At 42.3% G+C, this 27,836-nt stretch overlaps 1 protein-coding gene across 1 annotated transcript; it reads right to left on the reverse strand.

The window, feature by feature from the left end:
- Positions 1-5,799: 5,799 nt before the first annotated feature.
- acin1a (apoptotic chromatin condensation inducer 1a) lies at positions 5,800-27,755 on the reverse strand. Its single transcript, XM_047368329.1, has 18 exons — positions 27,471-27,755; positions 24,137-24,202; positions 23,838-23,949; positions 23,694-23,749; positions 18,930-22,076; positions 16,926-17,078; positions 15,767-15,852; positions 15,341-15,398; positions 13,843-13,882; positions 13,499-13,635; positions 11,891-12,034; positions 11,603-11,798; positions 11,245-11,390; positions 9,928-10,035; positions 8,195-8,302; positions 7,802-8,111; positions 7,506-7,597; positions 5,800-7,043 (listed from the first exon to the last, which is right to left on the reverse strand). Exons 1-18 carry the CDS (start codon positions 27,606-27,608, stop codon positions 6,711-6,713), a joined length of 5,430 nt encoding a protein of 1,809 aa, XP_047224285.1. The 5' UTR covers positions 27,609-27,755; the 3' UTR covers positions 5,800-6,710.
- Between the last annotated feature and the right edge of the window lie 81 nt (positions 27,756-27,836).

Raw genomic sequence — 27,836 nt, forward strand, 5'->3', positions numbered from 1 at the left:
GCATGAGGGAAAGAGCACAACTGTGAGAGAAACTAAGAATCTATAAGATAGAACAAGTATAACAATCCTTCGGTTAGGATGCAGTTAAAGGAAAATCTGTGACACATGCAGAGATCAGAGAGGCCACATCTGAGGTTGTCTGTGAAACTGGAGCTTGGTATACTTCTCTGCTGAGCTCTTAACACAGAAACCTATGTGGTTACACTGAAAAGGAGGGCAGAAAAAGAGTTAGAGGGGAGGGTCTGCTTACAGAGCGAAAACATATTGTTTTTACTGCCCACTCACCGAGACAAGAGCGGGCTTGCTCAGCTGACTGGCTGCTATGGTTGACCTGAGCCCTGCCCGGAGCACAGGTGGTGGTCTGGTGTGGTCCTCCAGCTGCTGTTAAAGGCCAAAGAACAAACACAAACTTGTAGAAACAGTGATTTGAGCAATCTGTTTCTAGATCTAGATAGGATTCTTAGAAAGTGTGACATTTCAGTGAGCTGGGAAGAATCAGGACTACCACTCCTTAAATTAAGTTACAGTGAGAGGCAATCTTTTGCTGAAATAAGCAGTTTAATTGCTGATAGCCTCAAAATAGTAAGTTTTCAGCAAAAATGAAATCCCCAAGTTTCTCCTAAAGCCTGACCTATCTTAAGGTGAAGGAAGTTCAACTCTTCTTTAATAATATCCTGTTTTTGGAGGTTCTGAAATGCATTAATTTTTCCTAACCTAAGAGCTGAAAAGGCTTTCTACAGTGTTTCATTTTTAAATCAATGCCTAAGTTTCACAATTGTTTCTAAGAACAAAAGCCCCTATTACAAACAGTGCCTATATTAATACTGCTTGAAATTTGATGTATTTTATTTGGACTTTATGTGATTACCAAACAGATGGCAGCCTAGAGTATAATATAAAAATATAAAATGAGAGAAAAATCTTTTTCAACGATAAACATTTTGAAAGGGCGCCTAAAAACTAACACTGTTATGATTCTGGCACGTCTGCTCTACCCTGTCTCCCTGGCTGCAATCAGCAGATTAGATTCACCTGGTGGCTGCTGCAGTGTAGTGCAATCTGTGGCATGCCAAGCACCTGTGTCTTCCCTGATATATACTGACTCTGACAAGCAGACGGTGCCAGATTTTTGAAAGCCATTGTGTGAGTAGATATCCAGCGTTCCTTCCTGTCTGATCATTGTTCTTGACCTTGCCTTGCCTTTTGGATTTATGCCTCTGCCTGCTTCCTGTCGGACTATTTGGATTCTGGTTGTCGACCTTGTTTCCTGCATCTGGTTTATGCCTCTGCTTGCCCCTTGCCTGATGTCTCTTGTTCTGATCATTGACCCTGTTTCTGTCCTTGGATTATTGAGCCTGGAGTCACTTCTTACCTGTACTGTGGAGATCACTGCCTGCTGCCCACTGAGGTTTCCCCTCTGGGTTTCAAATTCCACTCAAGACAAAAGCAGGTTAGTGGCTTTTCTGATCCGTGCAATATCTGGAGAAACTACAAGTCACTAATCCCTCTTTCTGTCTCAGTGATTCCTGGAAGCTGTGAGGAGTGTTACCTGTGTGACGTTTTCCTGTGGCTGAATAAACCTTTTAAATTTTCAGTACTGTGTTTGGCTGAATCTTGGGTCTGGGGCCTGTTTCTGATTCGTAATAAACATTGTACATCCCTCTGAACAATACAGTCCCACCTTGAAACATGGTGGTGGCATCATGCTGTGGGGTTCATTTTCATCAGCAGGGACAAAGATAGTCAGAGTTGATGGAAAGATGGATGGAGATAAAAGACTCTGTGGAGGTTCACCTTCCAGCAGGTTCAGATAGAGATTTGTGTGGCCACCAGTGTAGGGCTGGTTCAGTACTGGGTCACCAACAGTGAGAACTGGCCTGAAAATGAATTTCCAGCATGTTGGTGTCAATGTAAATACTGACACGAAGGCAGAATCCCATTATGTAGGGTTATCGGGTAGAAGGTATACCGGCCTTTTCCAATTCAGGACAAAGCAGCCCTTAAAACCTGACTTTGTATGATAAGCAGGTCTGAAAAGAACAGCCTTCTATGTTTGTATAAATTACTGGGTAGTGTGCATGGAAACCGTGGACTGCAGAGTAGGTTGTTGATGTTAATCTTTCTTCACATTATTTATGTTTGAAGATTGTCTCATTTCTTGTTTATAAGGTGATGTAATTGGTTAGTGTCATGTGTTCACTCCCTGAGCATCCATCCATTGTCTATAACTGCTTGACTGTGGGTTGTGGTGGGCTGGTGCCAGTCTCCAGCGGTCCATTACAGGACAATGCAGAGACATACAGGACAAACAACCATGCATGCATACACTCATACCTAATGACAATATAGAGACCAATAAACCTAACAGTCATGGTTTTGGACTGTGAGAGGAAGCTGGAGTACCAGGAAAGAACCCACTAATGCACAGGGAGAACATGCAAACTCCATGCAGAAAGATTTGAACTCAGGACCTTCTTTCTGCACGGCAGCAGCGCTACAAACTGCACCACTGTGCAGCTCACTCCATGAGCAAATCTTCCCAATTAGGACAAAAACGTATTTCTTTCCAAACCACTCCCCCTATCAGAACATACAGGGGTTGGACAATTAAACTGAAACGCCTGTCATTTTAGTGTGGGAGGTTTCATGGCTAAATTGGACCAGCCTGGTAGCCAGTCTTCATTGATTGCACATTGCACCAGTAAGAGCAGAGTGTGAAGGTTCAATTAGCAGGGTAAGAGCACAGTTTTGCTCAAAATATTGAAATGCACACAACATTATGGGTGACATACCAGAGTTCAAAAGAGGACAAATTGTTGGTGCACGTCTTGCTGGCGCATCTGTGACCAAGACAGCCAGTCTTTGTGATGTATCAAGAGCCACGGTATCCAGGGTGATGTCAGCATACCACCAAGAAGGACGAACCACATCCAACAGGATTAACTGTGAACGCAAGAAGAAGCTGTCTGAAAGGGATGTTCGGGTGCTAACCCGGATTGTATCCAAAAAACATAAAACCACGGCTGCCCAAATCACGGCAGAATTAAATGTGCACCTCAACTCTCCTGTTTCCACCAGAACTGTCCGTCGGGAGCTCCACAGGGTCAATATACACGGCCGGGCTGCTATAGCCAAACCTTTGGTCATTCATGCCAATGCCAAACGTAGGTTTCAATGGTGCAAGGAGCGCAAATCTTGGGCTGTGGACAATGTGAAACATGTATTGTTCTCTGATGAGTCCACCTTTACTGTTTTCCCCACATCCAGGAGAGTTACGGTGTGGAGAAGCCCCAAAGAAGCGTACCACCCAGACTGTTGCATGCCCAGAGTGAAGCATGGGGGTGGATCAGTGATGGATTGGGCTGCCATATCATGGCATTCCCTTGGCCCAATACTTGTGCTAGATGGGCGTGTCACTGCCAAGGACTACCGAACCATTCTTGAGGACCATGTGCATCCAATGGTTCAAACATTGTATCCTGAAGGCGGTGCCGTGTATCAGGATGACAATGCACCAATACACACAGCAAGACTGGTGAAAGATTGGTTTGATGAACATGAAAGTGAAGTTGAACATCTCCCATGGCCTGCACAGTCACCAGATCTAAATATTATTGAGCCACTTTGGGGTGTTTTGGAGGAGCGAGTCAGGAAACGTTTTCCTCCACCAGTATCACATAGTGACCTGGCCACTATCCTGCAAGAAGAATGGCTTAAAATCCCTCGGACCACTGTGCAGGACTTGTATATGTCATTCCCAAGACAAATTGACACTGTATTGGCCGCAAAAGGAGGCCCTACACCATACTAATAAATTATTGTGGTCTAAAACCAGGTGTTTCAGTTTCATTGTCCAACCCCTGTAGTTCAGACAGTGGAAAAAGGTTCCCTGTTGATATGGGACAGAGGAACAACATATGACTCTTAGTAAAGTACCATGTGTGATTTAAACAGTTATGAGTCTTACATTCGGCATCAGCATAAATTATTTTATTTTCTCGTTAAAGAAAACATTGACATAATGCAAAATGTAATACATTCTCTGGCTGCCAAAAGATGCTGCTGTTGAAGGTCCTCGTAGCGTCCAGACACAGATTAAGTTGCATCAGGTTGGAAAAATGTTAGGCTCAGCGACCATAGGGCTGTAATTACATAGAAGCACTGCTGAGCGTTGCAGGATAAACGTCAAGAACAGAGAGATGGACCGAGGCGAATAAATAGAGAAGAGGATAAATTCAGGGGGAGGAAAAAAAGTAACTGGTGGGTATACAGAGAAACTACTGTTGCTAAATGCTTTCAGGTGGCAGGAAAACACAAGAGTTGAATCAAAGTAAAACTGCATTTCTTTTTGTAAAGGGAAGGAAAACAGACCTGCTTAGCTGCTCCCAAATGTTTGATGTGTTTTATGCTTCAGTCCTCCTTTTTGACTGCATTATGTATTTTAGGTTGTTCCAAAAGTCATGACTGAGTCAACGTAACATGACTGACTCCTAGTGGTAAAGTCCAGAATAACATTTAGAATACACAGAGTTGTGAGAAAGGTACTAACCCCCTTCCAGATTTCTTGTTTTTGCTTTCTTGTTGCACTCAAATGTTTAAGAGCCCTAAAAGATGTCTTATATCTTACAAAGATAACCTGAATAAATACAAAATGCAGATTTATAAACATGATTTCATTTATTAACGGAAAAGCTATCCAAACAAAACTGGTTCTATTTGAAATAGTATTTACCCGTTTAAATCAAGATTTTAATGCGATTAACCACATTTTTAGGAGTTCAACGCCGAGTCTGATTATTGCCTGACCTGTAGAATCACAGAAACGGAACCTATCTGACTACATGAGTGTGCTAAAACATATTTAAAACTATGTCCTGATCTAAAGAAATTCAAGGACAACTGAGAAATTTATGGACATCCATCAGTCTGGTTTACAAAGCCATTTATAACGCTTTGGGACTCCACCAAACTAAATACATGAAGAAGAAAGGTTCTGAAGCGGGCTAGTCAAAGTCCAGACTTAATCCAATTCAGGTGTGTGGCAATAAACAGGCCTTTCATACTTGAAAACATATTTTCTGGACATCCGTGTTTTAAGCGGGTCTGTGCTCGAGTTGACTGTTGTACAAATCCATGCACCTTTTCACATCTGGGGCTCCAAACTGTTTTTCCAAAAACAATGTGTTAACAAATCACATCTAACTGGAAACAAAGCAGTTTAACTGTTTTATTGCACTTTTATTAAGAATCTAAATGATTCGATTGATGCCAAGACAGCCTTATGTCACCAAACAGGCCGACTGTGGTGGTTTGTTCAGCTGTAATGGTTTAAAGCTTGATACTGTGCGCTCAAACTGGAGCTCCGTGTCTTTTACCCAGGCCTGCGTCACTCAACCCAGCAGGACTTCTGTTAAACATCCGCCGACTGCAAAGAGCTCCACACTCTGCATCAAGTCCAGGCTTAATCCATTTGAGGTGTGTGGCATTAAATAGGACGTTCATAGTGGAACCCCCTAAGAATGTGGGCCAGAACTTCTCCAAAGCGATGTGAAAGACACAACGCAGTCAGGTTTAGGGGGCAATTACTTTTTCCACATAGGTTGGTTTGGGTGAAATATTCCCCCAATTCAATTCATCATTTGAAAACTTTACTCCACTTATAGTAATTCTAAAATACGATGATCAGAAACGTGACATAAAACAAAATCTTTAACAGGAGAAATACTTTTTCACAGTTCAGAAGAATTTGGATGAAAAAATCCTGTGCAGCTCAGATGGAAAATAAAAATGTCACAATCATTTCAAACTTCAATTTTTTTATTATTTGTACATTCACCACTTATAGGCGTACTTAAAGAATTAAAAACAAAAGGAAATCTTTGTACTAAAATGATAAAATAACGATTAAAAAAACAATATTAAAACCATTGGTGGGAAAACATAACGCGACCTCCCCTCTCAGGCCTGTACTGACAGGCCAGGATTAGGGAACCGGATTGGAGGAGGGAAAGATGGACAGAAGAGGTTCAATGAGGACATAATCCGAACTTGGGTTAGTTGTGATGGATTCTCTCCCACAGAGAATTATCTCCTCTCTTAACAGAGAAACAGGAACACTGCATTGTCTTAGTAGTTTTTACACTAAGTGAAAAATAAACCAGAGCTGCCTTATTTAAAGACTTGATTTTGCAGATATTGTAAGTCTGTACAAAATGCAGAACATGGATTTGGATATTTTCGGATTTCTGCGAGCCTCTGCGCAGAAGATCAAATTTTCTCTTTAGGCAAGACTGGCAAACGTAGCCTTGTACTACATGCAGCAACAAAGGAAGTTCTCAGCAAATCGCAGGACGCTCACCCCAGAAGTGTCAACTGCTGCTTAGAAATTAGGAATCAGCATCTACACTTTGAAGAAAAAGTGGACTTTGTAGTATTTTGAAACTGTCCAGTGTGCCATTCTGCTACGCCATCAGGACAAAGACTGAAAGAAGAGATTGGCAAAGGCATAAAGAAAATGATTGAGACACTCTGGAAAACGACACTGCACACATCCTGGTCTCCTTTAGCATGACTGGGGGCGTAGATGTGCTTTAAAAAAATGACTTTTGGAGATGGAAATGACATCAATTGGTCCTCTGTTGGGTCTTTGTTGTAACAAAGTACATGTAGTGAAAGGCAAATGCAGGAGGGTGGTCTCCATGACAGTTCCATCAGCGCCTCCTTTCTCTTGGTTCGCTCCGACTGCGTGAGCGCCGGCCGGAGGCCGCTCCGCTGCCCCCTGGCCTACGGTACCCGTCCCTGCGTTTGTCGTTCTCCCTGTCTCTGTCTCGACCTCTGCCCCTTTCCCGGTCTCGGCCCTTGTCCTTCTCACCCTCACTCCGGTTTCCTGTAGAGGTGCCTGCGGCTTTCGTTCTCTCCTTGCGCTCCTCTTCCCTTTTCTTCTCCTCCTCCTCTTCTTCCTCTTTCCTTTTTTTCTCACGTTCTTTCCGCCGTTCCTCGCGCTCTTTTACCCGTTCTGCTCGAGCAGCTTCACGTTGAAGAAACTAAAATGAGAAAAGTAAAAAGAAGATGTTTGTCTGTGTACATTTGTGCAACAAACCATGCAGTGCCTTGCAAAATATTCACACCCTTTGAACAGTTGAAACACTGAAGGAAAAAGGTCGACGATTTTCAAAAATGTTCACAAATAAAATTCCAAAATATGCAGACCTCCCTGCAGGGTTTTGGTGTATGACAGCTTTGTACATCTAAATATAAATATGATTTGATCTAAACCTTTTGATTGGCTGAGTTTTATTTGGGGGATTTAGCGTGGCATACTTGTCAGATTTTTGTAATAAAGAAACGTTGAAAACAAGCTTTTTTTTATGTTTTTGCTTTAATTTCATAATTATTATGTTGTGCTGTTCTGTCACATACAAATCTCAATAAAATACACTAAGTTACCGTGTTTGTAACATGACAAAAAAAAACGTTGAAAAGTTAGCAAGTGGTTTGGTTCTCACCTGTTCCTCTGTGAGTGGGAGCCAATAAATGCAGGGAACCGCTTTGGTTTTGCGGAACAAGTCATCCAGCAGCTTTGCAGGGGGATCCTCGGCTGTTTCCAGAGAAAAAACATTTAACAAGAATGATTATCAAATTGCAGGTACCCTGCCTCTCGCCCATAGACTGCTGGAGATAGGCACCAGCTCCCCCGCGACCCACTATGGAATAAGCGGTAGAAAATGACTGACTGACTGACTGATTATCAAATTCACTGTATACAGATTAAAGGCTCTAACGTGAAACGTCCATCTCTTACCCTTCTTTTCTATCTTCTTCTCCTTGCTCTTTCCTCTCTCCTTTCGTCGTCTCTCTCTGGACTGCGACCTTTGGGGACCTCCCTCCCTCTCTTCTCCAGCTTTCCCAAACTCTTTAACCTTGTCTCGATCCCATTCCCGTTCTGCTCGGGCCCGTTCTCTGCGCTCCATCTCCCGCTCGCGCTCAGCCCACTGGTCCCGCTCAGGGAGAAGAGAGGGAAGGCCTGATGTTCGTCCTCGTCCTGGGGCAGGTCCTGTGTCCTCTCCTCCGGGTTTGTCGGCTGTAACCGAGGAGTTTCTCTGGTAGTCCAACTACAAAGCAGAGTTACACAATGTAGCAACAAATAGCAAAGGTCTGACAGTGTAACACAGAACACCAATTTAAAGGTTCTTACGTCATTCTGCTGGCAGAAGTCCACTCTAAGAACCTTTGGGTTGCTCTGAGGCCATTTCACTCCATGAAGAGCTGCCCGTGTAGCGACTGCCTCTTCAATACTTGAGTACTATCCAGAGACAGATTCAGAAAAAAAACTTTCAATGACCACAATCAGTCTCAACTAGGGTTGGGCACAGAGTCTTGAGAATCCATCGGAACCGGGATGATAAATGGCCTGCGCTGTATAGCAAGTCCAAGGACTCCAAAGACCTTTACACTACAATCAGTCATACACCCATTCACACACTGACATTGGTAGGCTACATTGTAGCCACCGCTACTCTGGAGCAGACTCACTAGAACCAAGGCTATATTCACACAACAGGCAAATGCGACCCAAATCCAAATTGTTCACCTCCCAAAAAATTGGGAATCGTGCCACCTCCGGATGTGGTACTAACTCTGATACGCATCTGATCGTCTTCAAAGCGTCCGCAATCTGAACGGTCATGTAGCGTTTCACCTGACTTTTACGTCATTGTCCTGGCTCCAACTACGCCTCCACATCGTCACTGCTCCACGAAAGGTCATAGTTAATGGTTGTGCTCTGTTTTCCACCTCACAATTCTTCATCTTGTGATGATATGGTCATATAATATTCTCAGCCCCCTTTGTGCAACAACTTAAATGACACACAAACGCAGACATCCATTTTTACTTCTCGTAAACAATATGCTGCTGTGCTGTCAATTTTTTCGTCCTTACATGCGGGTCGCTTCAGGGTCGTGGACCATTCAGACTACAAAAAAACAGAACAGAATTTAGCGTCAAAAACCGGTTGTGTGAACGTAGCCTAACATTCTGATTCTCCTGTTATTGTGCACATTTTTAACTTTTGATTCCTAGTTTCGATACCCTATCCGCAGACCAGAAGAAGCCACCGAACACCAACGAAGAAGAATCTGCAGGAAGTGTGTACACAACCACTGACAGTGTACTGCTGTGGTTGAAAGTGAGGCTTATCTTTAATAACAGAAAGGCCAGTCGGCTCAGTGCAACACATGCAATAAGATTTTACCATGCACTATAGGGAGCACGACCTACATGATTAAACACCTCTACACTCATTGTGTAAAAGTAACTAAGCCCCCCGTCTTTGACGCGCCGTGCCAGCCTCCCCCCACTGCCTCTTCCTCCAGCTCCATCACTCAGACCAGCACCTCCACGCAGTCAGAAACAGGTAATAAACAATAAAATACATCTTATACAAACACCGAGGCCGCTAACAAGTTAAACTCAACCTAGAACGATGGGTCGAATCAAATTCAAATACCTACTGAACATTTCATAGACAAACAAACATCCTGATATTGCTTCCTTAGCCAGGCTAACAGTTAACCAGACTCTGATGTGCTACATTGTTCACCATGGCGTCCAAGGGAAAGATGTCACACAGATGCCACAGAAAGGTTATAGGATATACAGCAAGGTTGCATCCCTTTCCAGATGTGGACTCAACAACATTTAGGTCGGTAAAGCAAAGCAGTAATAGAGTTCAGACTATCTCATCCAGAAAGAACTCTGGTTAGCTAGCTCCTTTAAACCATGTAAACTTTTTGAGCCTGCCTCTTAAAACAATCAGGATCAAGAATCACTAGGAACCGGAATCGTTTGAATTCTCCTAAAGCCCAACCCTAGTCTCTATGTGTTCTTAGATGGATAAAAAAAAAAAAAATCTAGGTAATAACTTACAGTGACGTAGCAGTGGGACTTGATTTTATCGATCCAGAAGCCCTCCTCCACCAGAGTGCCAGTTCTGCTGAGCAGTTCCTTCAGCTGGCCGAGTGTGAATGGCCTTACCTGAATAAAATATTACATAGTGCTTATTAACATCTGTAAACAAGTGCAAAAAAATAAACAATATGTAATAAACGTTCAAAGCTACACAAACTTAAAAATAGAGCCTAACATTATTTTTGGCACTGATATGTTTTTATTGGCTGGGTTTGGGTTATTTACATAGAAGCAAATCATTATTTACGCAAACAGTGCAGGTTGGAGGTGGTGCGTCATCAATAATCTTCCTGGGTGAAACATACCGAGAAGGATTTTCTGGTCAGAATAACTACCAAATAGAAAAGTACGGCGGTGTAATAAAAATAGTACATTAAAGCAGTTTAGGTAAAGCTACTTTACATATGTTTTCACTGCTTTTCTTTTCTGCTCGGTAGTTACTCTGACTGGAAATGCTTTATGCATTATGCTCTCAGTACATGTTTCAGTCAGGAAGATCATTGGTTGCCTCCTTTTCCCACTCACTGGCTACTTCGTAAATAACCGCCTGATGCAACGACAACAATGGTTTGAACGTTCATAAAATCATCTTTTATCATAGTTTTTTTTGTTTACTGCACTTTAAGTTGATAAGAGTCCGCTTTGGTCTTATTCCTTCTAGAACAGGGGTTGCCCACTTCAGTCCACAAGACCTCCATGTTTTAGACATTTCCCTGGTCAAACAGACCTGGAGCAACTCAATGGTTCATTAGCAGGGCCTAACAGAACCTGACGATATGCTGAGGAGTTAATTCAGATATCTGAATCACCTGTGTGTGAGTAGGGACACATCTTAAATATCAGCTCTTAGATGTTCTTGAATAAGTACGCTTCTCTTTTAGCATCTCAAGAACCAAATGATCGATGGCCAAATTCGAAACTGTAATGTCTGTAATATAAATTTAAATCCTTATATGAAACCATAGATCTTTTTTAAGATAGAATAAAACATAAAATTAAAGTTGTTTTTTTTCATCCTCAGTTATTTTCCACACTTAGTCAGAAAATAATCTAATTTCATTTCTACATTTCAAGTAATTTTTCCACAAGTAGGCAGCTGAAACAGCAGACCATTATCACCCATTGGAGCAAAGCAGGAAACCATTTAAACCATACTGGACTTTGGGTCTGCTTACTGAAATCAGTATGAATATAAGATTTGTGACCTTTGTTCATGTGGACATGGAACCAATGTTGAACAGAAATGAAGAAATAATATTAAACTTTGCTGCTCACCAGGTTCCAGATGTGAATAATGCTGGAGGCTTCGCCTCGAGGTGGTGAAGGTTGCCTTGTTGTGCGAACCGGGTCATCAATAGTAATGGAAACGCCTGTTTTCTGCTGGCTGATGGAGCGACGAATGAGGGTGTCGCTGGGTGTCACTGGGATAGAAAACAGCCATTTACAAATTTTATTAACTAGTTTTTAATAAAAAGAAAAAATGTTTAACCTTGAAAAAGTATTAGGAACAGCTTTATTAATGTAACACTAATACTAAAACTGTAAAAACAGAAGAACAGTTGGCTAAGATGTGAAACAAATGTCAGGAACCGTTTCTTATGAATTTAATGCTATATAAAAGTGAAAGTATTACCAGTGTTGGTTTCAGTATCTTGGCTCGCTAGTGTTGGCGACTGAGTCTCCACAGCAGCTGGGAGAGACGTGTCCATCTGCTCCTCATGGGCTGTTATACTTTCCCCTTCTACCTGAGAATCCTCTTCCTCAAAGTCTCCCCGCCTCATTGTTTTTGCTTCTTTTTGTCCATTCTCCTGGCTTTCAATAGGCACCACCTAAGAAGAGAAAACAGAGCAAAGGTCTGAATTCCAACACGAATGGACTCGTTCCTAATCATCCTTTCAAAAAGTAAGAGCTGCAGGATCACCTGTGTGACGGTGCGTCGGATCTGAAGGTCCTGGTCAGAACGCTCCCGGTCTTCATCCTCAGTCCCAGACAGAGCAGCTTCCTCTGGATGTAGGTCGACTACAGCCTCCTGGCCTACAGGCGGCCTGATGTCAGGAATCAGGGACTAATAGAAGGAAAAAGGGAACACGGGTACTGGTGTTGTTGAGCACAGAGGCGGTATTTACAAAGTTATTTACAAAAGATTTTATGATGCACCAACGCAAAGTAGTTGACTATTCGGAAATGAAAGGAACATGAGACATGGTTTCCACATTTTTTTTGTGGTATGCATTTATGTTCAACCCCCCTGATCCGTCACAAAAGACAGACGTTTTTTGGGGTATGTCTCTACCAACTTTTCACATCTAGATTGTAAAATGTCTGACCATTTGTCTTTTCAAAGTAGCTCAAGCTCAGTCAGATTGGAGGGAGGGCCGCTCTCAATATTAATATTCCAATCTTGACTCAGTTCTCAGTTGGATTTAGGTGCAGACTTTGAGAGGGGCTTTTTTTTTGCAGCACTAGTGGCCTTTATTTTTCAGTGGTTTTTTTGACAGAGGAAACGGGTGGAAAGAAAGGCAAAGACATGTGGCAACATTGCCAGGGTTGGGACTCCAACCCGGGACCTCTGCGGCGAGGAACAAAGCCTCAGTAGATGGGTCACGCACTTAAACCCCCAAACCAACACCGATGCAACCTGACAGGGCCTTTCAAACAGGTAAATACTCCTCCCAGCTTCCCTGTTCCTAAAGAAGAAATACCTCCCCACATCACCACCATGTTTCGCGGTCAGGTGCATTTATTTGGTTTTCTTTAGGTTGTTTACCTAACAGTGTTTTAATGTAGGCCAAAAGAAATGTACTTTTAGTCTCATGGCTTTCTTCTCACTCTTCCATATCTGTGAAGTGCACAGCAATAGCCGTCCAGTCAACAGTTCCTCCTACCTGGGCTGTGGATCTCGGCAGCTCCTCCAGAGTTACCATGTGTCTCTTGAGCTGCTTCTCTTTGCCAGGCCTCTCAATGGATGACCATGTCTAGGTAGGTTTGCAAGTAGCCCACACACTTTCCATTTTCAAATGATAGAATAAGCAGTGACCCATGAGATGTTTAAAGCTTAAGATGCTGTTTTATAACATAACTCTGCATTAAACGTTCTTTCTGCTGTCTTTCTTGCTCTTCATGATGCTGTTTAACAAACCATTGAGGCCTTCAGAGTACAGATGGGTTTATACTAAGATTTCCTACAGGTGGTATTTCCTACCTTGGTGAGTTCTGAAGGAAACTGGTTGCACTAGAGTTTATTCAGAGGTATCAGAATAAAGAACAGCTGAACACACACCACAATTTCATTTGAAAACAAAACACTGAAAACCACGCACCATTTTACTTCCTTTTCACTAGTACTGCGCATTAGTCAAAAAAACATGCAATAAGGTTTGCGATTGTAACTTGTAAAATGTGAAACAGTTGAAGGCGAACAAAACCTTTTGCAAGGTTACAAACTATTGTAAATATAAGCTTGAACAACCTTACTGATCAATCTGAAATACACCACAGTGTTGGTTGTATCTTAATCTGCTGCAAATACCTTGAGCGATTCAGTGGTGATGCTGATGGAAGGTTTTTTGGCAGTGACGGCTGTGCTGGACCCCCACCTCCTCTTGCGACCTGCCACGGCCCCGGTCTCATGTTCCACCTCTGCGCTGCCTGGAGACGGTTTACTAGCTGGAACGTCAAAAGATACAGAATAAATATATGTGACTAAACATTGATTTCACTTAGATAATATGCATAGTTAATCATTTCTACAGTTACATAAAAATCGCTTTTACAAATTATTCAAGTAATGTAACTTATTAGGGAAACACAGGCACAGGACCAAACCTACTGACGAGTGTAAAAGAAGAGCTTAAATTTCAGGAATGTACTTACTGCTAAGGGAGATCTTACGTGCGGAGAAAGCCTTCGGCGTCTGAAAAACAAAGAAATACAAAATAAAAAACAACCCAAAACACATGGGAAAGGTGAGACTCAGACAGCATAGACAAAGGTCAAGCTGGGAGGAGATAAACAGGTAAATACTTCCTCAGACCAGAGGAAAGATAAAGATAAATTCTCTCGCCAACATTACGATCAATCTTTAAAACAAATACGGATTTTGACACAGAGTAAGATCTACTTATTCCCTGGAGCCACTGACACCTGATCCTTACTGGAATGGATTTGGCCCAATCACGACTGCATGTACTGTATCTAGGCAACAAGGGTCCAATCACAGATGGTTGAGATGTTGGGACTGAAGTCTGAAAGCCTGGTGGGACTGTGGTCTTGGTTCAGGTCACTGACTGAGTGTTGGTATGAGTCCTGTGGATGTGCCACGATTGAACCAATAGAAGAAGGGATGAATTCAATGAGATCCAAACCAGTCTCTGTGTTCACAGATCCACAAGATCCACTTAAATGTTCAGTTGTCTGCAGCCACATAAGGCAGCGAGTCTTTATGTATTTTAAATGAAATAAAAATTAATTTAAAGTCCAGCTAAAGGCAATCCAGAGAGTACATTGTTTCTGGTTTCAAAGATCAAACAAAATCCAAGTGTCCCTTCAACCATGTTGCAGTTCATATTCCAGTGGTTGCAGCAAAAATGTCTTACAGAGACTTTGTTGCTCATGTTCCTTCTACCGACCGTAAAAACAAAGGGCCACAAGATGAAATAGAAATCCTTAAGAGGCTGCCATTTCCTTTTGAATGTTCTGATCCAGTTAATAGCTCCTGAATGCCATCTTGAGGCAGTCTCTCCTGTCAGGAACGTTCCTTTGAAGTTCAGCCTTGTAGGATTATGTGTGATCAAGCCTGGACTCTTTAGGCCAGTGAAAGAGGCGGAGGTGCAGCAGTAGCAGAGGCAGTAGTCAGGTACCAATAGAGGCAATAGAAGAATTATCAGCAATCAGTTGGAAGTTAAAAATCAGCTGAGGTATGAAAACGGCATTGCTGTTACTGCTGATGGTAATTCCAACAAAGGTTTTAAAAACAGGGAGATCAAAAAGGCAGTTTCCATTTTAACACTATAAGTAAACTAGGGCTGATTTTTAAATCAGTCTGCGTCAATGTAACTTTGCATAGCTTTATTCCAGCCACATGATTGGTCCAGCGCACAGTAACTTCTAATCTTATTGGCTATTCATCTTATCTGTATACTAGAGGTCTATATAGACCCTTTCTCATATATCTATTGAGGAAACATTATATCGAGATACATTTGCTATTGTTTTATCGCCCTGCTCTGAAATAAACTGATACATTAAACTGATAAACAGAGATCAAAACCCACACGAGTATCAAATTTAAGAAAGGTTCACACTGGTCTGTGTCTTTATCCGACGACCGTTTCATAATTCAACATGCTTCAGGACTCCTCTGGTGCCTTACCTCCTCGCTGGACTCGGAATACTTTTCTGGATCTGCCACTGCAGCCTCTTTCTCCTGCCTGTGTAGGGTTAAAAATACAAATCAAATATTTATCATACGTGAGTGTGTGTGTGTATGGATGAAGTTACTTTTTATTTTCTTTTATAGTAATCATACAGACAGTGTAACAAGGGTTAAAGTCTTGAAATACAGATATTTTCCCGTTCTTATCCAGACCTTAAAAATACTTGCATCAAATTACAGACTTTTTAAGAGTGTGTAAGAAACTCTGAGTGTGTTTTTTTGGTAGACATTTTTAAAAGAGGGTCTTAGCATTTTTTGCTTACAATTATAGGTGCTTCTGTGTCTTACTCAGCAAAAGGAAACAGTGGCAGCTCAAAGTTGCACAGATAAAACTACAGTAATGTTTTAGCCAGGAAAAAAAACCTTAGTTGTTGCTTTTCTTCTTCCACCTCACTGTGTTTTCTCTTCCTGTTTGCATCCTCTGTCCTTGTTGCCTTGGTCGCTTGATTCTGGTGATTAAAAAAGGTAGAAAATATAAAACAAACTGCACACTGAAAGGTAAAGCTTCCTTAATGTGAAAAGGTCAAAGTTTCATTTCAGTAGGTAATTCAAATTAGATTCAAAACACCTTACAAACTGATTGAATTTATAACCATCTCTTGAAATGTGTTTGAAATTGGTAATTTTTCCTTCATTTCAGTCAATATTCAAACTAACAGAAGGATACATTTTTTTAGGGTTTGGACCTGTGCAAATCTTAACTTTGTTAAATTTGCTATAAAGAAGCTGCTGGTTTCCTTACGCAACTGTTTACCAACTAGGATTTTATGATCAACAGCAGCTGCTAGTGTTTTGTACTTGGGACAAACTGATAGGGCTGCAACTAACGATTCTTTTGATAATTGATTAATTTCTCAATTATTTTCTTTGATTAACCAATTAATAATCGGATAGCAAAAGATGCTTAATAGGAGATATTTTTCAGAATCTGAACCGAGTGAAGCTAAAGTTATGGCACTCGAGGAGTTCTAGAGAGCACATTTACTGACAAAGAAGGCTTTTCATCTTAAATGCAAAAAATATCTAATTGTTTTTACAATTATGGCCCAATTACTGCTCTGAGTGGGCTGTTTTTCGAGCAAATGGCATGTTTTAAAGTCTGTATAGTCTAGTTAATGATGAATTAATTAGTTGATGATTATTTCAATAATCGATTAATCCGATTAATTGTTTCAGCCCTACAAACTGAACTGTTGGGTTGAAACTGAATTCAACATAACTGGACATAAACTGGACCTGTTTGTCTTGTACAGTGTCCTAAAATAATGCTTGCTGTGAATTGACACAATATAACTGAATTAGACTGTAAAAATAACCAATTTGTTTTTCAACTCAGTACAATTATTGTCTTTTTTAAAGTACAAAAATAGCTGTAATCAAAGCATAATAATAATTACATCAATTACCAGCCAGCAGAATGAAAAACATAGTACTGTTTTCTTTTCAGTGCACACCGTGGTGGATTACAATAAACGATATTAAAAAGCAGCTGGAAGAAATAAAGCTTTCTCATAGTACTGACTGTAGTGCGAACATCTCCATCAGCAGTGTTAATCCTGTCTACAGGCAGTTCTTTTTCAGAAGGGGAGACCTTTGGGCTCTCTTTTGAATCCTCAGACTGAGACTCGGCTGCCTCCACAGGAATTCGTGATGAGCCTCTTTCACGTTTCTCCTCCTGTAATAAAGAGTAAAAGGACTGAAAAAACAAAACAAACAAAAAAACTCACATAATATTGACAAAATAAACCTTTATCCTTTCTGTAAATTTATACAGTGTTGTGAAAAAGGTGTTTGTCAGCTTACAGACTTCTTTCATTTTTGCGTTTTTGTCACACTTATAAGTTACAGAGTTAATTTTGGCAGGCAGTGGGCGGCTACCGTGAATACTTCAAAAGCTCATTCATGACTATCAAGGGGTTCACAAAAGAACCCCGAATATCTAAAAAACTGAAGACCCTGCCTCAATTAAGGTCAGTGTTCATGATTCAACAATAAGACACTGGGCATAAATTTAAATCCATGGGAGAGCTCCAAGGTGAAAACTACTGCTAACAAACAGAACACAACGGCCCTTCTCACATTGGCCTGTGGGATGAAACTGTGGAACTGTTTGGAGGATGTGCATCCCGTTGTATTGTTGGAACCATGAGTTGTGCTCTCGACCAGAAAAATCATGAAACAAAAAAACATTAATTTCTTCACACCGATTAAATAGCCTGTTTTCCACTGAAAGTCTCGGGATATAAAGACCTTGGATTTTTTTTTTACTCAGGTAAAAGGAATCCTGGGTCATTTGTGTGCTGTCTATTTCCGCTGCTGTGAAAATGTATTTAAATCAGCCTAATGACATATGGGAAATTTGAGAAGAAAAATCCACTACACCATTAGTCCAGCATGTGGCGGTAATAAGAAACAAAGGCAAAACAAGCAAAAAATTTATAATTTGCAAGTGGTGAATAATTAATTAAACATTAAACAATTAAAACATGTTATTGTCTTTTGGCTTTGGTTTAATAGCAAACACAAAAACGTCAATATTGCAATCTCAACAACAAGGTTTTATTTTTAAAAAAAGCTGAATTCAGTCATAGAGACCCTGAAAGCATGTACCTAAACAACGATAAAGCACTTATTCAAGTTTTTTACGATATGCATATTGCATACACTGTAAGGCTGGGCGATATGTAACATTTTTCCAACCAATACTCATCAGTCAAACAAATGGCGATAGGCGATATATTCGTGCAGGTGATGTTTGGAGTCTTTTGGGGGCAGAACAATGTATAACAGCCACGGACTGTTTACCAATGTAGAGCACAAATGTCCAAAAATACAAAATTGTCTATTTGTATTACTTTGGCTTTAAACCGGATGAAAGAGTTACACCACAGTGCGTTACTAAAGCAGTTTGCTGCTTGTGCAGACATATAGTGCCAACAAAGGACTCAAACACGGCGAACCTGCATGAGCATTTACGCGTTCACCATTTGGCTGAGTATGCTATGCTATCACTCGCATAAGTGCTACCGGCTGCTCGGAGCAGTGTGTCACATTTTAAACAGTTTGACGAGGAGAATGTTTCCCCGCCGAGCAGTTTGTGTGACACCGGGTACGCGGTTGTAAAAGTCTGGTGAACGTCCGCTTTAAGTCCACGTGTAGAGTCAAGTAAGCTACGCCCAACTATGTTGTGCCCTTAACCTGTAGGCCCAAAAAAAAAAAAAGAAAAGAAACATCGCTCTTAAAAAAAACAACCGTTAAAGGGCTCAGCCTATCGTCAATGGTCGATAAATTCATCCAATCGCCCAACCTTAATACAGTGATACTGCCATAACAATTAATATGTACTGTATCGAAGCCCTAACATACATTCTGTTTTCAATTTCTAAGTCGATACAGTGGTATTTTTATTCAATGCTATCATAGGGTGAGAATACCAGCCCATAATTATTCAAACTATACGTAAATTCTTGTCACTTGATTTATTTGTTTCCAAGGAGAAAACAAAGATAGAATTTGGAGGGCTTACCCTTCTACTCCTGGAGGGAGAGATCAGTTTATCTTCAGAAGATGAGGATGAACCAGATGATCGAGATGACGATGACCCAGATTCTGAAGAAGAGGAATCATTGGACGATGATCGTCTTGCTTTTTTTGCCTCTCTACCCCTCTTATCTTCAGGGATTGAAGAGTCTTTTCTACCATCCTTCCCCTCAACAGACTCTCCAGTCTTTGGCAATGTTGCCTCAATTTTCTCCACCTTGGATCCTTCTTCTCTGGGAACTAGGTTCACTGTTGTTCGATTGGCATTCAGGCTGTCAGAACCAGTCCCTGTAGAACCTACAGATGCAGCGGTAACATCCTGCTTGGACTGAATCTGTGTGTCTTCCTGGTCAGTTGAGGACAGGTGTCCTCCTGATTTTTGCTCCCCAGCACTGGTAGGTAAGGTGACGGGGGATACCCGAGGCTGGGGTGTATCCGAAAATGTACGGGGCCGCTTGATAACGATAGAGGTCGAACTGGACTGAGGTCGTCCTGGAGAGTCCCTGAAGAAGCGAAACTTCTTAAGTGATGATTGTGGAGAAAGAGGCGTGGAACCAGAGTCTACGGGTTGGGCTTCACTCTGGGCCAACGGAGGATGGAAGTCTTTCTGGTTTGGGGCAGGCTGGGCAGTGACACCCAGCTCACTGCCACTTATTGGAGGCAAAAGGTTACTCCCTCTCTCTTTTTCATGTTGCAGTGCCTTCTTCTGTGGCTCTACCATCTTCTTGGCTTTCTCCTTCTCCAATCTTTCCTGTTCCAGAGCCTTCTCCTTGTCCGGAGCCTGTGTTCTTTCTACTTTCTCCAGTTCTAAAGCCTTTTCTCTCTTGATTTGATGTGTCCTTTCCTTTTCAGCTCTTTCTTTCTGCATTTTGTCTTGTTCCAGAGCTGTCTGTCTCTCAGCCTGCTTGTTTTCCTCTCTCTCTCTTCTTTGTCTTTCCTCTTTTTCCAATGCTTGCTCTCTCTCAATTAGTTCTTTTTCCTTCTTCTCCAGCTCCAATTTTTCTTGCTCTAGAGCCTTTTCTCTTTCTATTCTTTGTTGTAAAGCTTGTTCTCTCTCAATTCTCTCTAACTCTGCAGCTTTCTCTCTTTCAATTCTTTGCTTTTCTAATTTCTCCTGCTCGAGAGCTTTCTCTCTCACTAACCTTTCCTTTTCCAATCGCTCCTTCTCAAGAGCTTTTTCCCTCTCAATCCTTTCCTTTTCCAATCTCTCCTTCTCGAGAGCTTTTTCCCTCTCAATCCTTTCCTTTTCCAATCTCTCCTTCTCGAGAGCTTTTTCCCTCTCAATCCTTTCCTTTTCCAATCTCTCCTTCTCGAAAGCTTTCTCTCTCTCAATCCTTTCCTTTTCTAATCTCTCCTTCTCGAGAGCTTTTTCCCTCTCAATCCTTTCCTTTTCCAATCTCTCCTTCTCGAAAGCTTTCTCTCTCTCAATCCTTTCCTTTTCCAATCTCTCCTTCTCGAGAGCTTTTTCTCTCTCAATCCTTTCCTTTTCCAATCTGTCCTTCTCGAGAGCTTTTTCTCTCTCAATCCTTTCCTTTTCCAATCTGTCCTTCTCGAGAGCTTTTTCTCTCTCAATCCTTTCCTTTTCCAATCTCTCCTTCTCGAGAGCTTTTTCTCTCTCAATCCTTTCCTTTTCCAATCTCTCCTTCTCGAGAGCTTTTTCTCTCTCAATCCTTTCCTTTTCCAATCTCTCCTTCTCGAGAGCTTTTTCTCTCTCAATCCTTTCCTTTTCCAATCTCTCCTTCTCGAGAGCTTTCTCTCTCTCAATCCTTTCCTTTTCCAATCTTTCCTTCTCGAGAGCTTTTTCTCTCTCAATCCTTTCCTTTTCCAATCTCTCCTGCTCAGCAGCTTTATCTCTCTCTAGCTTTTCCTTCTCTCTTCTTTCAGCTTCCAGAGCTTGCTCTTTCTCAAACCTCTCCTGCTCAAGAGCCCGTTCTCTCTCCTTGGCTCTTTCTAGCTCCATCGCCCTCTCCATCTCCTCTTGTTTCCGTTTTTCCTTCTCCTTCCTCTCTTTCTGTAGACGTTCTTCCTCCAACACTCTCTCCCTTTCAAGCTCTTTCTGCCTTTCTAGTTCCATGGCTCTCTCTTGCTCCTCCCTTTTTTTAGCCAAGGCTTCTTCCATCTCCCGTCTCATTTTTTCTTGAGCAAGCTCTCGCTGCAAAGCCTTTTCTCTTTCAAAGGCCTGCTGTCGCTCAACCCTCTCCTGTTCTAGTGCGATGGCTCTCTCTCGCTCTTCCTCTGCAGCTCGTTTTTGCTCTAGTTGTCTCAGTTTTTCCTGCCTTTCCAGCTCAAGTGTATTTTGTCTTTCCATCTCAATCACCCTCTCCCTGTCTCTTTCTTCAGCTACAGCGGGCTTGCGTATACTCACAGGTATTTGGATGTGGGCTGAATGTGTGCCTGGAAGTATACTGGTAGAACCCATGCCGTCTGGAGGCCCTTTGCCAGGAAAAGCCATAGGTGAACTGCTGTCTTGCTTAACACCTTCACCATCAGTGCCATGCCAATGTCCTCCAGAGAAGGCACCCTCAGACTCCATTTTACGCGCCAGAAGGGTAAGTGGGCCAGGCTTACGCTCAGCGTGGCCACTTCTCTGTGGTTCTGGACTGCTACTGCGACTGTCGCTGCTGGAGGAGCCCGAGCTGGAGGAACTGGGCGAGTGCCTGGCAGCGGCGACAGGGGGACTAGGCGGGCTCTGTTTAGGGGTGTCAGGCAAGGGGAAAGACAATTCTGGAGGTGGGGACGGAGGAGGTGTTGGCTGGCGGAGCTGAGGAGATAAAAGGGAAGGGATGTGCTGCTGTTGGGGTTGTGGGTGATGCGCTGCACCGGACCGTGCTGCCGGCACTCTGGCTGGCTCTCTCAGACTTCTTCTTGGAGCGCTGTTGTCCCAGTCTTCATCATCGTCACCATCCTCCTCGCTGTCATCGTCGTCACTGTCCCCTGCAACTTCGCTGGAAGCAGAGCCTCGCTCTGACCGCTGCTCTGAAGCAGGAGCTCGCATGGCCATAGAGCCAGAAGCAGGGGGACTGGACACATCTGCCTCCTGATTCCTGTTTCCCTGACCTGCATTAACTGAACCAAGAAATCCCTCTCCATCGGAGGGCCCAGGTGGCTTGTGCTGCCCGGCTGGTGTGACTTCCTGATGTGCAACAAAATGAGAATTGGAGTTTCTGCAGCATTATGATTACCATTATTAGAAGTATAGAGACTAGCAACACAGACGTCATTGTAATATTATTTTTGTAATTGACCCAGAGAAAGTACCAAATCACTGTGACCAGAAAATTATACATGATTTTCAGCTTTTAATGACAAATAAAGATCTGAAAGGTGTGGCACTAAAATGCATTCAGCCCCCTTTTATTATGATATCCCGAAATACAATCTGGTGAAACAATATGCTTCCAAAATCCCCTTGTTTAGTGTAGAGTCCACCTGCGTGTGTTTTCATCTCAGTATAAATTCAAGTGTTCTGTGAAGGCCTGACAGGTTTGTTAGAGAACAACAGTGAAGAAACAGCATCATGGAGACCAAGGAACAAAGAAGACAGGCCATGGAGAAAGTTCTGAAAAAGTTTAAATCATAATTAGGTCATAAAACAATATACCAAGCTTAGAACATTTCACACAGTTTGGTTCAATCAATCATCTGAAAATCCAAAGAGTATTGCACAACCACAAACCTAATAAGGCATGGCTGTCCCCTTAAATCTTTGAAGCAGCCAAGAAGCCCATGTTATCTCTGGAGAAGCTGCAGAGATCAACAGCTTAGGTTGAAGAATCTGCTAACAGGACAGCTATTAGTTGTCCCATGAGCCACATATGTGACCATAACTTTATGAAAGAGTGAAAAAAAAGGTGTTCTTGAAAGGAAGCCACAAAAGGTCCTATTTAAAAAGCTTGCTGCAAGGCAGGTAGGAGGACTCAGCAAACATGTGGAGGAAGGAGACATGAGCAGATGACATCCAAACTTAACCTTTTCACAAAACGCCCTGCGTGTGGAAAATTAACACTGCACATCAATCTGAGCACTATCCCCACTGTGCTGTCATGCTATATGGGTGCAGGGCAAGAACGCTGGTCAGACCTGATAAAATGATCGATAGAGTTTAATACAGGGCAAACCTGGATGAAAACCAGAGGCTGCAAAAAACTTGAGACTAGGATGGAGGTTCCCTTTCTAGCAGGACAAGGACTCTAAACATACCCCTGGAGATACAATGGAAAGGTTTACATGAAAGCATATTCATCTGTTGCAATGCAGTCAGACCTAAATCCAACTAAGAAATATGTAGCAAGACTTTGTAAATTACAGACTTTCAAAAAATAATCTTATTCAGTTTGAGCTAAATCACATGCAAGAAGAATTGCCAAACATACCAGCATCTAGATGTGTGAAGCTAGGAGAGTAACACCTCAAAAGACTTGCAGCTGTAATTGCAGCAAAATGTTGTTCTTTAAAGTTTCAACTCAGAGTGGCTGAATTCAAACGGACACCACGCCTTTCAGGTTATTATATGTAAAAAAAATCAAAACCATGTATCCTTTTCTTCATAATTATGCAAAGATTTATGTTGGTCTGTCACATAAAATTCCAATAGATTTCTGGTTATATTATTACAATGTGTAAAAAAACAAGGCACATATTTTTTACATGGCACTATAAGTCCACTGATACAACCAAAAGGATACTTTTTAATGTGCAAAGGCCTTAGAAAACATTCAAATATGTGCACAAACAAAGGAAGCAGCCTAACCTGGGTGGGAGGAGGACAAGATGTACTGTTGTTAACCTGTGTGTGGCCCTCTTGCTCTGTTCACAAAAGGAAAATGGCAAATTTTACAACAGACCAAAAAGGTGTATCATAAATAACAGCAATGGGATTTCTAACAGCACTTACCATTTGTCTCATATGCTTCACGAGCCTCTCTCTCCAGACGGTGCCTCAGGAGCTCTTGTTGCTTAGCCAGATACTGCTTGATAAAACTGTTCTGGCTCATTTCCTCGCCAATCTAAATATAGATATATTACAAAAGAAAAATGATCAAGTGCAATCCTGCAGAGCCAACTGAATATACTTTTAGCAGACGTTTAAGAAGGGTTTTGTTAACCCACATTCAGTTATTTATACATCAGAAATCAATACTTAAAAAGGCTGTCAGCCTTTGAAGTTAAAATAAAAGCATGTTTGAGATTTACCTGAGAGTTGGGCTGCAGTCCAACATGTGTAGTAGAGGTCTTCTGCAAATTCTCCAGCATGAGGGCCTGTTATTGAGACAAGAGGGTTTATAAATAAGGGATGAACATATGGGATGTAACTCTCGGGTACAAAGTCTCGCTATTTTACTTTTTTAGCATTTTGTCACATTACAACTAAAACTATTAATGAATTCTTTCAGTATTATATGAGATACATCCACATAGAGTAGTTCAAAATTGAAAGGCGGAAGAAAAATGACGCTTGGTTTAGGAAAGTTTTCAAAAATAAAAATCTAAAAACCGGCTATTTATCTGTATCCCTTCCCTCCGGTGGATTTAAGTCTGCACACTGCCTGGGACATTCTAATACATGAATATGCTATTATCTAGACCAGGGGTTCTCAAAGTGGAGGTCGGGACCCAGCCAGGGGGTCACAAGACACCCAGCGGGGGGACGCCGAATGATTTTAAGAATCATTTCATGTGATCGCTGAGGTGTATGGAAGGCCAAAATAGAAAAGAATTGAATAAATAAATATGAAATAAATAAATGTGAATGTCCCATGAAATAATTAAATAATATATGATTAAATTAAATTATCAAATGTAATTAAAAACAATTCATTTAAAAATACATAGAACTATTTTCTTTGTATTTTATAAATAAATATGTAAAGTGAGTGTAAAAATGTTTATTTTTAGAGAGGGGGTTGCAGGTCTATGGCATGGTTATTTTAGGGGTCACCGGCCTCTTAAGCAGATTTCTCTACCCATATTCTTTACTCTGGCTTAATTCACTGTTCATGTCAATGAAAACGCATTCGGAAAGCAGCATGATGCTGCCTCCACTAGGTTTTACCATGGGGATGTGTGTTCTGGCTGATGTGCAGTGGTAGTTTCTTGTTTTTATTTATTTATTTATTTTTGCCAAGACACATTTTAAAGTCCAGAGTTTCTCCCACATAAGTTGTGGATGTCTGTAGCTCCTCCAGAGTGACCATGGGCCTCTTGATGTTTCTGTGATCTAGGCTCTCCTTGCCCACCCCATTTGTTTAAAAAGAATAGCACGCCTTATTAAGTTTTCAGTTGTGCAAGGTTTCTTTAATTTTGGGATGACTGATTGAACAATACTCTATCAGATGTTCAAAGCTTGCCAGCTCGATTATTTATTTGAAGGCAATTAGTTGCACTGGACTTAATTTAGGGCTATCAGAGTAAAGGGGACTCATACAAATCCCCACCACACCTTTCAGATTTTAATTTTGAAGAAAAAAAGTTGAAAACCAAGTATCATTCTTATTCCTCATACTCGTCGTCTTCCGCTTATCTGGGATCAGGTTGCGGGGGCAGCAGACTCAGCAGAGACACCCAGACGTCCATCAGCTCCTCCAGGAGGAGCCCAAGGCGTTCCCAGGCCAGCTGAGAGACATAGTCCCTCCAGCGTGTCCTGGGCCGTCCCCTGGGCCTCCTCCCGGTGGGACGTGCCTGGAACACCTCCTGAGGAAGACGTCCAGGAGGCATCCAGTATAGATGCCCAAGCCACCTCAACTGGCTCCTCTCGATGTGGAGGAGCAGCGGCTCTACTCCGAGCTCCTCCCGGATGGCCAAGCTCCTCACCCTATCTCTAAGGGAGTGCCCGGCCACCCCACGGAGGAAGCTCATTTCAGCCGCTTGTATCCGGGATCTCGTTCTTTCGGTCATGACCCAAAGTTCATGGCCATAGGTGAGGGTAGGAACGTAGACCGACCAGTAAATCGAGAGCTTCACTTTTTGGCTCAGCTCTCTCTTCACTACAACAGACCGGCACAGCGTCCCCATTACTGCGGCAGCCGCACCGATCCGTCTGTCGATCTCCCGCTCCATTCTTCCCTCGCTCGTGACCAAGACCCTGAGATACTTAAACTCCTCCACTTGAGGCAGGAACTCCCCTCCAACCTGAAGAGGACAAGCCACCCTTTTCCGGTCGAGTACCATGGCCTCTGACTTGGAGGAGCTGATCTACATCCCAGCCGCTTCACACTCGGGTGCGAACCGCCACAGCGCATGCTGTAGGTCTTGGCTAGAGGGGGCCAGCAGGACCATGTCATCTGCAAAAAGAAGAGACGAAATCCTCTGGTCCCCAAACCAGACCCTCTCCGGCCTTTGGCTGCGCCTAGAAACTATTCCAATTTATAATTATGCACACGTTTGTGTCTGTATGACACACATAATCCTACCAAAAATATTCTGAACTTCAGGTTTGTAAAATGATGAAATGTGAAAAAGGTAAAGGGACAGGAAATCTTTTGTAAAACACTGTATCAGCAAATATGCTCACGCATCTTCTTTTTTTTCTCTAATGTGGTATCTGTTGTTCCTTACTGATAAAACTAACTGAAATACGCAACCAGAAAACTTATGAATACAATATAGCTTCCTTATCAGAAGCAAATAATCTAGATTCAGTTCATGAGAGCCGACCTAACCCACACAGGCAAGGCAACTGTCAACCCGTGGGCAAACATATCAGAACGAGACTGGGGCTCACTTAAAAAAACAACTCTGTTCAACTTAAGAAGTGACCATGCAAAAAGATACATCTAAACTAAATAAGTGGCACAATGTCATGGTCAACTTTTTTTAAAACAACTTCGCAACCATAAAATGTAAACCTGTCTTCGCAACAAATTTAATATAACGTGCAACAAGTGATACAAAGCCCCAAAGTAAACATAATGAAATGTGAGATGCAATTTACAATACATTTACAATAGTAAAAACAAAAAAAGCAAACGTGCCAACCACTGGCATTTGTTTTACATTTTAACATTTCAGCGGGCACATTTTACGCCTACCGCGGTGTTTGACGGGACAGAGATTGACCCCAAGTTTCATGGCGGAATATGACGAAATGTAAACAAAGTGGCGCAAACATGGCTCACAGAAAGCGCAGCCCTGCACATTAACTGGGCTTTATTTTGTTGTGGACAACACGGTGTACACAGCAGCGAGCCAGCGGCTCGGGCCAGCGCTCATTTCACTGCGTTAGCAACGGGAAGCTAACAGGCTAACAGCACAACATTACACCAACAAACAGTTTAGGGTTACCTAATAAGTCAACTGAACTACAGTTCACGCTTTAAGCTCGGCAAGGGGATGCAGACAGAGCTGGAGCAAGCAAGTATACTGAAGAAGCACGTATTTAACAGCTGGGGTCAGCCTTGATTAACTCCACCACTCCGCTCGGCAGTAACGACACTCAGTTATCGGCCCTCTCCGGAGAGCATCAGCCCGTCTCATCGTTAACGCTAGCTGGGGAGCCACCAGCGGCGCCGCGTTTCGTTGTAAACCTTACCCCTTTAAGCCTTTTAATGAGAGCATTCTTTTGGCCGCTTTTCGACAGCCCCCTCTCCTCCAGAGCCGCTTTGAGGTCCGCTACACGGAGGGACTGGAGCGGTCTCCCGTCCAGCGTAACGTCTTCGAGGTCCGCCATTTTCCGTTCCTCTACTCAGTTCCCAGCGAGTGCGCCGAACGCCGCCTTCCTCATCCTGCGTCACCGCGGCTCACTTTCCGGTGTTGTGAATGAGTTTTTCTCCTGACCGATCCAGATTTTCAATTTTCCCTTGACCTGCAGATTCCGATTTTGACCAATTATTTTGTTCGTAAGGGCTGTGACACAAGAGAAAAACGTGTTCCATACGACGGCTTCAGTTTTATTTGA

Source organism: Girardinichthys multiradiatus, chromosome 6 (genome assembly GCF_021462225.1).
Source record: "Girardinichthys multiradiatus isolate DD_20200921_A chromosome 6, DD_fGirMul_XY1, whole genome shotgun sequence".
Taxonomy (NCBI): Eukaryota; Metazoa; Chordata; class Actinopteri; order Cyprinodontiformes; family Goodeidae; genus Girardinichthys; species Girardinichthys multiradiatus.